Source organism: Thermobia domestica, chromosome 6 (genome assembly GCF_964235325.1).
Source record: "Thermobia domestica chromosome 6, izTheDome1.hap1.1, whole genome shotgun sequence".
NCBI lineage: Eukaryota > Metazoa > Arthropoda > Insecta > Zygentoma > Lepismatidae > Thermobia > Thermobia domestica.
Genome location: NC_137459.1, coordinates 127,334,382 through 127,350,393, shown reverse-complemented (window position 1 = coordinate 127,350,393; position 16,012 = coordinate 127,334,382). Strand labels below are relative to the sequence as shown.

Below are 16,012 nucleotides of genomic sequence, written 5' to 3'. Positions count from 1 at the left end.
ATGGTTTATTTTCGAGGTTTTATATTATAATCGGCATCAACCACTAATTAAATGACTTTTTGTGTTATAGAGAAGCGAAACAAAGTCTGCTTTATCCATTTAAAGCAGAATTTTAAAAAAAAGCCCAAAATTTCCCAAGCAAAAAAGCGAAGCAGAAAAAACCGAGTTTTTTTTCCAAAAAAGCCGGTTCTTTTCCGAGCCCTTGCATCTCTAGTCGCTATGGCATATTTGGAGGGTGTTCGGAGAACAAGGGTTGGCAATTTGTTTGGATATAATATGTCTGTTTACAGTGGATAATTGTTAGAAAAGGGAAGGGGAATTCTTCGTGGACAGTGGGAGAATTTCTGGATGGATTTCCGTATGAGAAGCTTCGTAGATCTATCTGGTTGGGTGGATCAGTAGTACTGCCAGCATAGGTGTGGAGTTCAGCTTCATTGACTGCGGTGAGAAGGAAGAAAGTCAATATACAAGAAAAAACTCCCTCTTTGGTCGGGATGAGGAAAGAGAGAGAGAAATTGCTTGTGGTAAAGGAAATGCGTAACCAAAAATATTTTAACAAGACAAGTTTTAACAAGACAAGGTAACGATAGTTTGGATAGATGTTTATTCCGAAGTTGTATGAAATGATGAAAAATTTCTAAAAATGAATTATAACTTGATAACAGGGAGTGATGGAAGAAATAAGACGAATTTTTAAGGAGACTGGATTTTGCTGAGAAGAGATTTTGGCATAAGATACGTGGTTTGTGAAGTTAATGCTGTAATTTGAACGACAGGTGCCACGGTACCTCAGTGGTAGAGCGCTTACCTCTGGTGCATGGTATCCCTGGTTCGATCCGCGGCTAAGTTAGTTTATGATTGACAACATCGTGTCCGTGGGTTTTCTCGGGTTACTCCCATTTCCTTCCGCATTGTCATTCCAATAATTCTTTCATTACCATTCACTTGCCTTAATCATCTGTCTTCCTTACCTTAAAGGACATAAACGTGAGTCGTTAAACTGAAAGATTTCGTTTCATTTGAACGACAGCGGATCGGAAAAAAAGGTAGATTGCAGGATGGGTAGTAGAACAACACGAATAGTGTATTACTTTAGTGTTCTGTCATGATGTCACTACTTTCTGATATTAATTCTTCTTCCACAGCCAATTCGGATTTACTTTCTTTCAACTATATGTATTCGCAGTGCAAAACATTGTAACAGATCAAAATTAAACTAAATCTTTAAATTTCTGTCAACAGTAGCAAACGTTATGATCACTGAACAACAACTCGTTTAAAAAAAATTAACAGCTGTGACGATATTTAATCAGAATAAAAAATCACCTGTTAGTGCTACATTTCGAATTTCAATATAAAGTACTGTGCACAGATTAAACGATAGTGTTAATCAAAAGTAATTTATATATGATGTGCAAAAAGGATGGTTTGGAGTTTAAGGTTTCTTTCAGCACAAAAGGATATATATATATATATATATATATATATATATATATATATATAAACATAACAATAACTTAAGTGGAATATAAGCCGCATGAGCTCAATTTGGAAGTCTATCCCAGAATTTCCCACGTAGTCACGATGGAGTTCAATATAAAAATAGGGAACCTACACATCAGTAAAAGTATTTCTCAACTAAAGAAGTTATCTTGTAGCTTATCTGTTACTTACTTGCCCAACTAATTCATGATTGCTTTGCAACACTTCAGCGTACGTATTTAAAAATTCTTTCATCTGTTTTAGATGTGCCTCCTCTACATCTTGGAAGTGCTAAAATGAATCAAACAGAAGAAAAGACAAAAAAAGATACAATGTAATTTAATTTCTCTAGGAAGTATCAAAATATTTTAGTTGACACAGCAAGCATTTGCATTACAGTACAGCAAGTTACGACAAAATGAGGCATCATGTGTTCTGAATTTAAAATAAATGTATGTAATATGTGATCTTAATATAATGTTACTAGTAAATCATACTACTTGTAAATTTCTATTCTTTGGTGAGAGTTTATCGCGTTCAATTCAAAGTTAAACTGAGTCTCATTAGCATACAGTGCATAAATACGGAACTAAAATGAAAGTAAATAAACAAACAAACAACAAATTACAAATACGACTGTCATGATTATAAGAAAATACAGTATATCTCATACTAAACAAATTGTTTACTACAGCATTAAAAATGATGACGTTATACAGAAATATTAGCATAAACTTTAGGAACATTTTTGATGAGTAGACTATAAATCTCAAATTATAGAGGTATTTGTAAGTATTAGCTATAGCCAAAATATTTAACTGAAAATGACTTTATTGTTTTCTTACAAAAATACGAAATAGAGCACGAGTTATTACTTAAGCTATGTTCAGTCATGTACTAAAATAACTAAAGCATTACTTTGAAAAAAAAAGGAAGTAGAGAGAAGCGAGCAATGAGGAAGATTTCATGAAGTATTTTTCGCTTCTCCTTTCATTTTACACTCTTTTAACTTATAGCGTGGTTCCATCTTCTCTTTAAGTTTTCTCTTTGGGTCTCGAGTAAGATAAAAAAATTTGTTACACTGTTTCTCAACCCTTGAGCGCATACCCAAGTATTCACGGTCAACTACAATCTCCGCTTTGTTTGGGTGCGCTGAACTAGACTACATAGTTTTTCACTTCATACCAGAATTATTAGAAAGGAGTTCAACACTGTGCCTACAGCGAAGTTTTGTGCAGTGTCCTCCTTGTTCTTTACTGTAAACCTCGCAATACACACGACGTTTAAATACGTAGAGAATTTGCTACACATACCCGGCACGCTAATGTCATTTTCTTTTCAAAATCATCTTTAATGGCAGTGTATTTTTCTACTAAATTTTTATAATCTTCCTGAGCTTTCTTGAACTTGGCTTCAGCTTTCTCCAGTTCTTTTGGCGACGCATTTTCTTTCCTCAACTTATCGAATTCTAATCCTTTCTGGGTATAGGTATCTTTCGCCTTTTGTAGAGTTAGTGTTGTTGACTGTATGGCCTGGACCACTTCCAATGTACCTGATTCTTCTTCTTTAACCTACAAGTATATAAAAATATAAGAAAATATATATCTACTACAATTTATTCTTATCAGAAGAAGGTAACACTTTATTTTATAAGATAATTATTGAATTTCTGAAGCTCACATACACCGAACTTAACACATTTGATTTGTTTGTTCAGTGACGAAAAAGTCATGAAAGTAATTACACTTATGTGTATTAATTTCATTCTATAATTTACCTACTATTAATAATTTTCCATTCTATAATCTGTAGTTTGAACAGAAAATACATTAAGAGCAGATCTGAACAAACGTTCAGCGTAGTTCAAAGAACATGAATATATACCATCATTTTAAAAACATTTAACAAATGGTTTTAGATAGTATGTTCCTATTTCTTATTCTTGTGAAAAAGACTCCAAAGAGACAAAAAATATGAATATATATATACATATATAAAACAAGTTAGAACACAGAGCTTCTGAAAGAGATACAATTTCAAGTTTTTAACAAAGTAGCTTGTTACATTCACTGTTTCGGCGTTCCTAACATTTTATGTCTTCAGAATAAAGAAGGAATTATCAACAGCCTGCAGATTCCAAACGTACCTCATAATTTGGGATATTGACCCAAATTTTCTAGTCGGGAAGCAGAACACGTGATTATTATGTTTCGTTCAACCCGAGAGAGTAAAAGCAACCGGTGGTTCTAAATCATCAAGTCCACTATCCTGATCATTTCTAGACCGCCGGTCGCTTGATACGAGCGGAAGTTCCCCCCGTAAACCACCTCCCCCTTTACTGAAACTAGAAAATGAGCGTTTCTAATAAAAGGCCATATCTCCAAAACTAATGAAGATATTAATGAATTTATTTTTCTCCTTTTATCTGTAAGGTGTGCTTTATGATTTTGTTTATTCATGCTTTGGATAGACCCAATGGTTTTTCGGAAAATTTAACAAACATTAAAAACTGACATATTTTGACCATAATATTTTCTGTTTTGCTCTGTATCTCCCCAATGAGTTGAGATATGGAAATAACATCCCTAATTAAATTTATAGAGCATTAAATTATCTTTCCAACGGTACAAATATTGTTAGGTTTATTTCAAGAAGTAGCCCTATAGCGAGGTAAATTTGAAGACAAGTGCGCTTTGATTCGAATGCTGATGATCCGAATGGTACCACTGAATTGCAGCTCATGTCAGTCAATGAAGGTTTTGTTTCCTAGATAAAAGCTGATTGTTTTCCAATATTTGAAGAACAGTTCTCATCCTTCTCCCTTGAGTTCTCCTGCACTGTCATGATCATTTTTAGATCTCTGGTCAATTGATACGACCGCGCATTAAGGATCACAAAATTTTGAGATTAATAAAGATGTGTTTTATAGTGTTAAAATCTATTTACAGTTGATATTCACGATAATTCCGATTTCTCAACACTATTTGTGTGAGACATTTCTACCGGTCGTTGAAAATAATTCCTTATTTCTTTAACTAAAATATTTATTTTACCATAATGAAAAAGCAGAAAATATAAATAATGTAAGAACATATGTAAAGATGTCTTAAGTGGGATGGGCAAACACCACTTAAAGGTGATATACAGGGTGATTGATAAACATCGTTGTACACCTGAAGAGTATTTCTAAAATCACGAATGAGCCTGTATTCTCTCAATGGTCACTTTAAAAATGTTTTTTGCAGAAACCTCAATAACTATATTTGTATACAATTATGAGAATATTATATCGAACTTGATTAAATACTTACTAATTACTGGAAACAAGCAGAACTATAATAATATTCTATACTATCATATCAAATCTGCGCAAAATATTTGCAAAATTACATATTTCTTTAGTTTTTTGAATCCGCTTTAGATGGATCATTTTCGGGTACATAAGTGTTTGTAAGTGTATTATAACACTTGTTCCCATTACAGCTTCAGGTTTCCGTGCTTTACAGCTACTGAAGCCCACACACACTTGAATTTGTTTGTGTAGCACATATGTTTATATGTACAAGACTTTAACCTTGGTTTACTTTTAGGCATAGGTTCCTTAGTGGGCACCAATTTTCCATTCGTAGTTTGCCAACCAAAAAGTTCGGATAGAAGGAAATGAAATCTTTGAGTTTTACGTCCCACGATTATGCCGGTTAGACTAAAGGAGACGGTGATGATGAGAGATGAGTGAAATGGTGGAATGAAGAAAGTGGGAGGAAACGGGGGAACCCCGAGAAAACCCACGAGCACGGTATTTGTCCACCACAAAGTTCACTTGGCGGGGGCTGGGATCGAACCCGGGACCCCAAGCACCAGAGGTGAACGCTTTACCACTGAGCCACCGCGCCCCCCTCGGATAGAAGGAAGTCAATATTTGACTCGCTGGTGTGCCGCCAAATGTATTCTTTGAACAGGACTGGATTAACCCATCTGTAGGCCCGGGGCTAGAATAGATATGTGGCTCCTTCTGACTTCACCTAATACATTTCTGTGAAAGTACAGTGGGAAAGTTAAGGGAATATGTTTCATATTTTTGGTCATATTTTATTATTATGATTGTATCTTCGTGATTCTTTTTAGATAGCCAGTTGTGATTTTGATCCGAGTAGATGCCCCTGTCCACCTGGAGACCCGGTTCTATAGCCCCCTAAGCCCCTCCCTTAATCCGGCCCTGTGTTTGAAGGTGTGCTCGTTTGATGTTTAGCTCTAGAGCATCCTCCGTTGGTGGAGGTTTGTCTGGGTTTCTGTGACCGACTATATCAACACAGACAGCATTGAACGAGAATTTTTGTGAATCGGTGTAGAGATTCACCACAAATTCTTCTGCACGTGCTATTTTCTCATCATCCACATTACCAAATCCAATGTTACTTAGGAATTATGATTTTTTTAAATATGCATTCCATGCATTCTTTTTGCCAATTCCTGCGAACTGACTGGTGGTATCGCCTCCAGTACATGGACTGCTGGCAAGGAATGACATATTTCATCGTTGAGCTCATTCACAAGTGTGTGGATGGGAATACATTGTAATTTTATTGCTGTTTTACTAGACATCCATATTTCTTCTGCTTAAATGTTTTAAAAATGTATAAGGAGACGAAGAACATCGGTCTTTGTAGTCAATGAGCAGCTGCTTACAACCACAGCTGGAAGCGTGGTATGTGTCAAGTATTATCCTCGTATCAGCCTATTCATGATTAGATTTCAGAAATGGTAGGTCTTGTCCCTGTGATGACTCCACTTGAAGTAAGTCTGTAAATCCAACTGATATGATAACAAACTGTTCATCTTTTATTGTTTATTGTTTGCTCTAAAGAAAGAAATGGTGCGAGATCAGATTTGTTTTCAGGCAAATCAATAAAACATTTCCACTGGTGAGGAAGCAAACAATCTCGACCATCAACACTTTTCCGAATTAGTTAGTAAGTACTTGCTGTTCGCCTATATCTTGCATCTCCTTTAATAGAACATGGACGAATAAACCATCAACTCATGAGCACGCCCTGTTTAGAAAGTTCACCATACATTTTACAATAGTATTCACCAAATCACCACCAATAAGTTCACAGAAATTGAAAAAAAGAAAGCAATGGAATGTATGTTTTAAAAATCATACTTGTTACGTAAATTAGGCTCTGATAATATGGATGGTGAGACGATAGCACGTACAGAAGAATTAATGGTAAATCTCTAAAATCTTCGATCCATGTTGTCTGTGCTAATTTGGTCGGTAATAAAAAAATATCCTCCACCAATGAAGGGTGCTCTAGTGCTAAACATCAAGGGAATACACCTTCAAACATACATTTCGCGGCACGCCAGCGACTCGAATATTGACTTCCTTCAACCCGAACTTTTTGGTTGGCAAACTACGAATGGAAAATTGGTGCCCACTAAGGAATCTATGCCTAAAAGTAGACCAGAGTTAAAGTCTTGTGTATCTAAACATATGTGCTACACAAACAAATTCAAGTGTGTGAGCTTCAGTAGCTGTAAAGCACGGAAACCTGAAGCTGTAATGGGAACAAGTGTTATAATACACTTACAAACACTTATGTACCCGAAAATGTTCCATCTAAAGCGGATTCAAAAAACTAAAGAAATATGTAATTTTGCAAATATTCTGCGCAGATTTGATATGACAATATAGAATATTATTATAGTTCTGCTTGTTTCCAGTAATTAGTAAGTATTTAATCAAGTTCGATATAATATTCTCATAATTGTATACAAATACGTATAGTTATTGAGGTTTCTGCAAAAACATTTTTAAAGTGACCATTGAGAGAATACAGGCTCATTCGTGATTTTAGAAATACTCTTCAGGTGTACAACGATGTTTATCAATCACCCTGTATATCACCTTTAAGTGGTGTTTGCCCATCCCACTTAAGACATCTTTACATATGTTCTTACATTATTTATATTTTCTGCTTTTTCATTATGGTAAAATAAATATTTTAGTTAAAGAAATAAGGAAATATTTTCAACGACCGGTGGAAATGTCGCATACAAATAGAGTTGAGAAATCGGAATTATCGTGAATATCAACTGTAAATAGATTTTAACACTATAAAAGACATCATTATTAATCTCAAAATTTTGTGATCCTTAATGCGCGGTCGTATCAATTGACCAGAGATCTAAAAATGATCATGACAGTGCAGGAGAGCTCAAGGGAGAAGGATGAGAACTGTTCTTTAAATATTGGAAAACAATCAGCTTTTATCTAGGAAACAAAACCTTCATTGACTGACATGAGCTGCAATTCAGTGGTACCATTCGGATCATCAGCATTCGAATCAAAGCGCACTTGTCTTCAAATTTACCTCGCTGTAGGGCTACTTCTTGAAGTAAACATAACAATATTTGTACCGTTGGAAAAATAATTTAATGCTCTATAAATTTAATTAGGGATGCTATTTCCATATCTCAACTCATTGGGGAGATACAGAGCAAAACAGAAAATATTAAGGTCAAAATATGTCAGTTTTTAATGTTTATGCTAAATTTTCCGAAAAACCATTGGGTCTATCCAAAGCATGAATAGACAAAATCATAAAGCACACCTTACAGATAAAAGGAGAAAAATAAATTCATTAATATCTTCATTAGTTTTGGAGATATGGCCTTTTATTAGAAACGCTCATTTTCTAGTTTCAGTAAAGGGGGAGGTGGTTTACGGGGGGAACTTCCGCTCGTATCAAGCGACCGGCGGTCTAGAAATGATCAGGATAGTGGACTTGATGATTTAGGACCACCGGTTGCTTTTACTCTCTCGGGTTGATCCAACTCCTTATTTTGAAGAGTTTTCCAGATTCTGCCTCCCGACTATTCATCTTTTTCTCGTTTTTTGTTTGTATGTCTGAATTTTAGTTGTATCCTAATTTTGCTTGCCACTTAAATTTTGCTAGAGCAAAAGGTTTGGCCCACTCTAATGTTGGTATTTTTTCTGTTTTTATGGCCTTATCTAAATTCTAGTTGTACACAAATTTTGGTTGTTTCTTCTGAATTTTGACAGAAGTGCACATATATGGCCGACCCAAATTTTGGTGTGTTTACTGACTTTTGATTTTTATGTTCAAACTTTAGTTGTCTTATCCAAATTCTGAGAGATACAACTAAATTTTGGTAATATGATTCACTCCAAGTTCAGTAGCTTTTTCCCCTTCCGTGTACATTTATTTAAATTTTAGTTGATCCATCTTAAACTTTGGCCCGGATCACACAGTTCGAGAAATTTGTTGTCTTGTGTCAAAAGCTGGTTTCATGTCGAATAGTCTAAATTTTAGTTGGTTCACTCAAAAATTGGAATATATAACAATGGGTTCTTAATTTCGGTAATGGCTCATCTTTCTCAATTCTTTTTTACGCAGGATCACCATATTTCGACAGTTTGAGCCCTCAAACTACAAATGTAACATGAGTATTATTTTCCTCTTCACTTACAAATTTTGATACCCCTTAATTTACATGACTACTTTGATAATGTTCATGAGTGAACCTAGAATTGTTGCGTTTGATAGTTATTTTCAAAATCTTTTATCTGTATGTTTACACCATGATGTTTGTATTAATTTCACCTGACATTTCATTTTTGTCACAAGAATGGATGTTGGAAAGATTTAGCATTTATTCAATCATCTAGGTTCTAAGTTCATAGTAGTATACGAAAAATTTGTTTCCTATGATCGACTCTGCTTTTCTGATTACTGTTCTTTTCCTGGAAGTCACAATGTCTGGTTGTATGGAACCAGTCAGCTACTTGAAATAATACATTGTTTTATTTTTACTGTGAATGTTAAAAGCGAATGAGATTACTATAATTCCATAATAGAAACTGCCCATTTAACGACACTGAGTTCTACGTTGTAGGGTCGACCCACCTTGAATAACCAACCAAAATGTTGAAAGGGGCACTTTCAAATTTTGTCACTTTTGTCGTCTTTAGTGGTTTATATGACTAAATGAAGTTGACCCATCCAATTTACGATAGTTTTATGGTTTGTGTGATCAAATTTTAGTTGGTTTACCAGAATTTTGATGAAAAATATGTTAGTTTTCATCTGGCTTTTATGGTTTCCAACGTATTACTTCAAGGACTATCTGCGAAATATTGACAACTTAAGAAACATCGTATTAGAACCATGAACCATTGTGTATCTGTTCTTTACAACATTTATTACACATAGCTTTACCGACGGATCACTCAAAAGTGATGTTATTTTTCTTCTGTCTCTCTCGAAATATGTTACTCTAAAGATAAAAATATTTCAATAATTAGTGCCACGAAGTAATTAAAGCTTCGAAAAACGTAATATTATAATATTTTTGTTAATTGTAACTCTCTTTGGACCAAATTATGTATTCCTGCACTTCGGCATCTTGAAACAATTTCAGAATCTCTGTAGCAATAAAATCCAAAATCTTTAGAAGGAAAATAAACTTAGAGTTTTCTTAACTAAAATTCTTTAAAACTTTTTTTTTTTTCATCATTTCTTTTTTTCTTTTTTTAACAAAATTGAAATGTTAAATTTAATTCCAAGTTTCGGAAGTTTCAATTTTAATGACAGTTTCTAACAAAATATTTTATTTCAGGTTCAAAGTCAGTAAGCCTGTCATTAAAATTTGATGTAGGAAAAATTTTAATTTTAATTTGGATCATGCATTAACCAACAATAAGAACGAATGATGTGTGTGTTAAGCCAAACTTTTCAAATCGAGACCCTCTAAGATTTGTATGTATTGATCTTGAAGTACAGAAAGTGTAAATATGAGTCGTTCAGAGAATTATTAAAAAAAAAAAAAAAAAAAAAAAAAAATCGAATCTTAGAGTTGTCCTTTAATAGTCACTTGTCTTGAAAGCAAACCGATGTGTTTTATTTCATTCTAACTTCACTAACCCGGTGGGGGCACTCGGTCGAAAAAGTAAAACGCTTTTTCAGGCCAGCCACCCTGAATGAGGTTTTCCTCATTCACACCAGGCAAATGCCGGGGTGGTACCTAACTTATAGGTCCCAGGCCGCTTCCTTCCTTTCCCTATCCTTTCTTCCTTCCCTTTCACCGGATAGTGTGCTCGCCGAGGGACGTCATCCCTCAAAACGTTACGGGCTAAATGGCCTTAGATGCCGAAAGCTTAGAAATCTAAATCCTAAATCCCCCCTAAATCCTAAATCTAACTTCACTAACCCTAACTTCACAAAATATATTTATCTGCTACCAAATAGATGTTTATGACGTGATACGAGTGAAAAAAATACAAAAAATTAAGATGAGACATTGTCAAAGAGGTTCTCGAAATTTAAAACGGGATGCACAAAAATTTAAGGGTCTACACATAATGTCTGAAAATATAAGATATACACATATGGGATTCATATAAGGTTGCACAAAACTCGACACAACCATATCGAGATCCAATTGTGTAAGTTTCTCATCTTTAGAAACTACATATTTCGGGAAAAAGAACAAAGGTAAAGTCCACTAGCAGTCCACTTGTAGGGAGTATGTGATAAATATTGTGACGAACATGTACGAAGTTTTATGCTCCAAACACAAAGGACTCTCAATTAGCCAAAATTCTTTGGGTGATTCATAAAACAATATCTCGTAAGCGGTACGATAGCTGTAGAAAATAAAACCACTTTTATTTAGGTGAACCATCTAACATTTGGATGAGGCAGCTAAATACATGTATACAAGTAAAAGCCACTAAAGAACAAATTTTCCAATTTGAATGGACCAAATATCCTTCTTACCAAAATTTAGGTAGGTTAGATAAAATTTGAGCAAATACATCATTACATATTTAAAATTTGAGCACGCATAAATCATTAAAATTAATACAAAGCTGCAAAAATTTGAATAGGTTGGTGACGTACGCTAATATATATATAAATAGATAGATAGGTAGTAGATAGATAGATAGATAAGTATTTGCCATTACCAAAATTAAGTATCGACTGTTAAATATAAGGGACTGGAAATTGAGTTGAGTTGATTATAGTTTAGCGTCCCTTTCAGCAGCGAGGCTATATGAGACGTGGACCTATTAATTAACGTGGAATCCGAACCACATGAGCTCCCGCCGGGAATCAAACCCGGGTCTCCCACGCCATAGGGGACTGGAAATGTACCATTGTCAGATTACTAGGTAAGCCAATCAAAACAAATTACTGGGTAATCCAAGAACATACAAATCATGAAAGGAAACAAAATTTGGGTATATAGAGCATTGACAAAAATTCGAAAATCTGGGTTTGCGATATTTGGGTGGAAACTAAAATTTAAACATAAATACCCATAAAAGGAATACAATTTGCTAAAATTTGACCTATCTTACATGTTGCCTACTTAAATTTAGTGAATCAACCAGAGTTTGGGTGAAATGTAAAATTTAAACATGTAAACCATGAGGGTCATTCTACATGCCGAAACTGCCTAGCAAAATTATAATTTGATCATACAAGCTATGAAAGACAGCAAAACTGTCAAATTTTGGTTGACCATATGTGCATCCGTGACAAAATTTAAATGAATTTATCAAATTTAAGTTACAACAACTAACCATAAAAATGGGACAAAGTCGTCAAATTTGGATGAGCTAAACATGTACCCTTGTAAAAAGTTGGGAGTGGTCACGTTTCTCAGCCTAAACCCCTGTCAAAGCTTCAAATTTCGCGCTAGTTTCGGTACTACCAGCGTCCCCAGGAATGTATTCTGTAAATTCCATTTGCCCGTCCATGGTGTCTGTAACGCCCTAAATCTTATGACCAGAGGGCTAATACAAAACCTCCTAAGGTTCGGAATCAGAAAATTCGATTTACTCTGCCGCTTTCAATGCAATAACCTATCTGCTAGTTGCTTTACTAGGGACCCATACTGAGTGTTTCGGTTGTGAGACATTCGAGAATGAAAAGAGCTATCAACAAACGGATCTTGGACACACAAATTCACTAAGTTATTTTCAATGTTATGCCTAATCCCTCAGGGGCATTGCTAGACTCGAATTTGCTGAGACCTTCTACTAAAACTTGAGAACAAAGTGAGGTTCGAGAAAATGGAATTCTCATTCCAAATCAGCATTTTATCCTCAATTTAGTCGAGCATATCAATGCCATGGTCTGTCTGTAAGCAGTGTCACTAGGAACCTATTTTCGGACTTTTCGACTAAAAGTGTGTTTTACGCCAATTAAAAACTGGAAAAAAAAATTGGGTGAAATGTGTGGATTTTAATGTTTCTTTTCAACCTCAATTATCCTAAAACTTAAGGGAAAAAAAAAGAGATATAAACCTAAAACTTAATGTGGGGTCAGAACCAGACTAGCTCCCGCCGAAAATCGAAACCAGATCTTCCACGCTAAAGAAGCGTACGCTATTCATATAACAAAGAAAAACATATGCAATGAGTTCACACCCCTACTTAAGTGGCTATTGCCGTAAAGGGGCTCTATGCAGGCGAGTCGATAACGAAGCTAATTGAACTCACTTTTATTTTGAAAAAAATATGGCAGATGTCAACGCGTTTTTATTTAACCAGTATTTTTGTTTGACTTAGTATACTTTCCTAAACATGCATGAGAAAACATTTATGCCAAAGTTTCGAGTGAAAATTGTGAGGTATTTAAATGGAGATTAATAGTGTTTTTTAATATGTATACAATGGAGATTCCAACTTACCATTTTATGCTTCTTATGAAGTTCATCTGCATACTTTGTAACCTCTTTCAGTAATTCCTGTACCTTTTGCACCATTTGCATATGGAGATTTGATAACTTTTCTGAGGAAGTTTTGAGCACTTGCCATACTGGTCCAAACGTTCCCTGAACACATCCGCTCCCAGCTTGTTTGGCGAGTTTACTTAGGAGTTTCGAGTGACACTCTTCAGCGTTCGATCTAAAAATACGTGAATACGTTAACTGCAAGAATAAACTTTTTTTTTTCTATAATAGCACAAACTTACTAATATAACTTATTTCTCATTAAAAAAATAGAAAAAAAAAAAAAGAAATACGTGCTTCTTCTTTCAACCACCGATCATCTTCATTAGATGGCCATGGCAATTGACAATTGCACGACATCAGAGCTTCCATTGATGGAGGCTTCTATTCAACAAAGGCTGATACTTTCCAGAATCAATTCAAGTGTTGTGGCTAGACGTTTTGTGAAGTTCCGTTTTAATAGCCCAAAGGCACGGAAGTCCATGGGTGATTCATTAGACGATTTAACAGGGATGTGTCTACATGGGATAGTCTTAACATCTGTCTCTTGTTCTATACGAACTATGTAGACCACTGTTGTTTTGGTGGGCGGTCTCGTTGTCATACAAAGCAGCCATTTTGGCCCTATATGGTATCTAAGACGTGCTGTATATAGTAAGCAGGATCTATCTTCACATTAAATGCTACACTGTGTATAGAAAAAACTCCTCTGGGTACAGAAACCTGCCACTATCATAATCTTTCCTTGCACGTGCTAATTCACTTTGCGTTCCCTATTCTATCAATAATACGATAGTAAATCACACGCATGTGCTTTGACATGGTCAAATGAACACACGCTAGGTAGTGTTCATACAAACATTTACATGCCATTCTTCGTTAGGTGTTGTGTGTTGGTGTTAGAGCATTGACCAGGCATTTGTGCGTCGTTCTCTGACCTAATTCCTGTCAGATGATCCGATTAACAGTTGCTTGCTGGCCATCGTCGGACACGTGGTACTACCACGCACCGTACTTTAGCAATGACATCTTGAGTATGCTGTGGAACTGGTTGCCTCTTCTGCGGCTTTTGATCGGGTTTTGTATCCTTAGAGAGGCTGAACATTCATTACGATAGATTGTTGCATACATCTCCTTACCAGATACTATGAAACCTTTGCACTTACGCTGCTTTTTAATTTGGCTACAGCTATAGCTTTTGTTGAAAAGTGCTACTATGTAGCCTTCCCAAAACGGATGCATTTTAGGAGGTATGATTACCGCAGAGACAAATACTGTCTTCTACCTTGCAGATAACTGTCTACTTCACGTATAACGAGTGCCATATAGTACCAAGGCAAATACAGCACCTCTGGCGCCGCCTGCAATTCACAATTACAAGGACGAAACACAAACTGCAAACAACTTTTATTTTTATATTCTATTGCAAGTTGAATGCCTGGAAGTAACTACTACGGAAACATTATCACATAAGTTAAATTTACAACGTACCTTTCTCTGAAGAATTCAGCTAATTCCTTACTGGCAACAAGGCCATATTTCATATTATGATATAGCACGTCGAAACCATTGTTCTTCTCTCCCTACAATATATTAAAAAAATAATTCTTATTAGACTATTATTTCTCAAAAATAAACTAAAATATGAAAAAAAAAAAAAAACTACGAGTTCCAAAAGTTTAACTGTTATCAGTATATATTTACTGTTTCTATAAATTATTTCTAGTACGTAAAGACACAACACATGTGTTTTCGACTTAATGAATAAAAATGCAGCCTTTTACAAATTCGAAAATTTGATCATTCTTGATTGCCAACCATCTCTACAAAACTAAGATCAACTAAAAGGTAAACCAATACAAAACCAAGGTAAATGGCTTTAGAAGCTCTAATATTTACTACTTTACAGTAACTTCCTGTTATGCAAAAAACACCTTTGAGTTTTACGTCCCACGATTATGCCGGCTAGGCTAAAGGAGACGGCGATTGAGTGAAATAGTGGAATGAAGAAAGTGGGAGGAAACGGGAGAATCCCAAGAAAACCCACGCACACGGTTTTTTGTCCACCACAAAGTTCACTTGGCTTGAGCGGTGATCGAACCAGGGACCCTACGCACCAGAAGTGAACGCTCTACGACTGAGCCACCGCGGCCCATTCCTATCATGCGTTTTTGTTATAAATTTCTCGAATTTCATCTTTTGTGAGATTAGAAATATTGCAATCTTAACAAAATTATTTTTAAATTTGAATAAAGCTGGAGGTAGTACTTCCCTTAATTCAAATAATTTTGGTTTTCTATACCTGAAAGACAAGTTTCCGATTTCATTCTTTATTATAATTTTCTTGTATTAGGATAATCTTCATTCGCATTTTCTTCCTAACCTGTGTACACAGCATATGGTTATATCAAAATTTTGTACATGGGGGAGGGGTAAAATGTATATCGTAAACTTATATTAATTTGTAAATAATATTCGTTACATACATTTTAATGTATACAGGGAAACTTGAAGTTTAGCATTTAGATTCAGTGTGATATTATTTTGCTTCAGGATTTAGTTGGGATAAAATGGTAAAAATAACAAAAGTAAAATCACAGAAGATTTATTATGACATGATTATGATAAGATTTTATTTTCGAAAAAGAAGCCAAAGGTGGAATCTCTTAATGTTCTAAAAGAAATGAACAAGAAAATAATAAATACAGAGTGGCCCAAAAGTAAGTATACAGACTAGCATCTATCAAGTAGGACATTTTAA

At 35.0% G+C, this 16,012-nt stretch overlaps 1 protein-coding gene across 5 annotated transcripts in view; it reads right to left on the bottom strand.

Moving 5' to 3' along the window:
• The window catches only part of LOC145688193 (F-BAR domain only protein 2), a 274,258-nt gene that overhangs the window by 197,701 nt on the left and 60,545 nt on the right, over positions 1-16,012 (bottom strand). For all 5 annotated transcript variants that reach the window (XM_081762063.1, XM_081762064.1, XM_081762065.1 and 2 more), the window contains exons 2-5: positions 14,743-14,834; positions 13,210-13,426; positions 2,796-3,053; positions 1,675-1,773 (exon numbers count right to left, since the gene is read on the bottom strand). In XM_081762063.1, the coding sequence (XP_081618189.1) occupies positions 1,675-1,773; positions 2,796-3,053; positions 13,210-13,426; positions 14,743-14,834 (666 nt within the window). The remainder of the gene's footprint in view (positions 1-1,674; positions 1,774-2,795; positions 3,054-13,209; positions 13,427-14,742; positions 14,835-16,012) is intronic.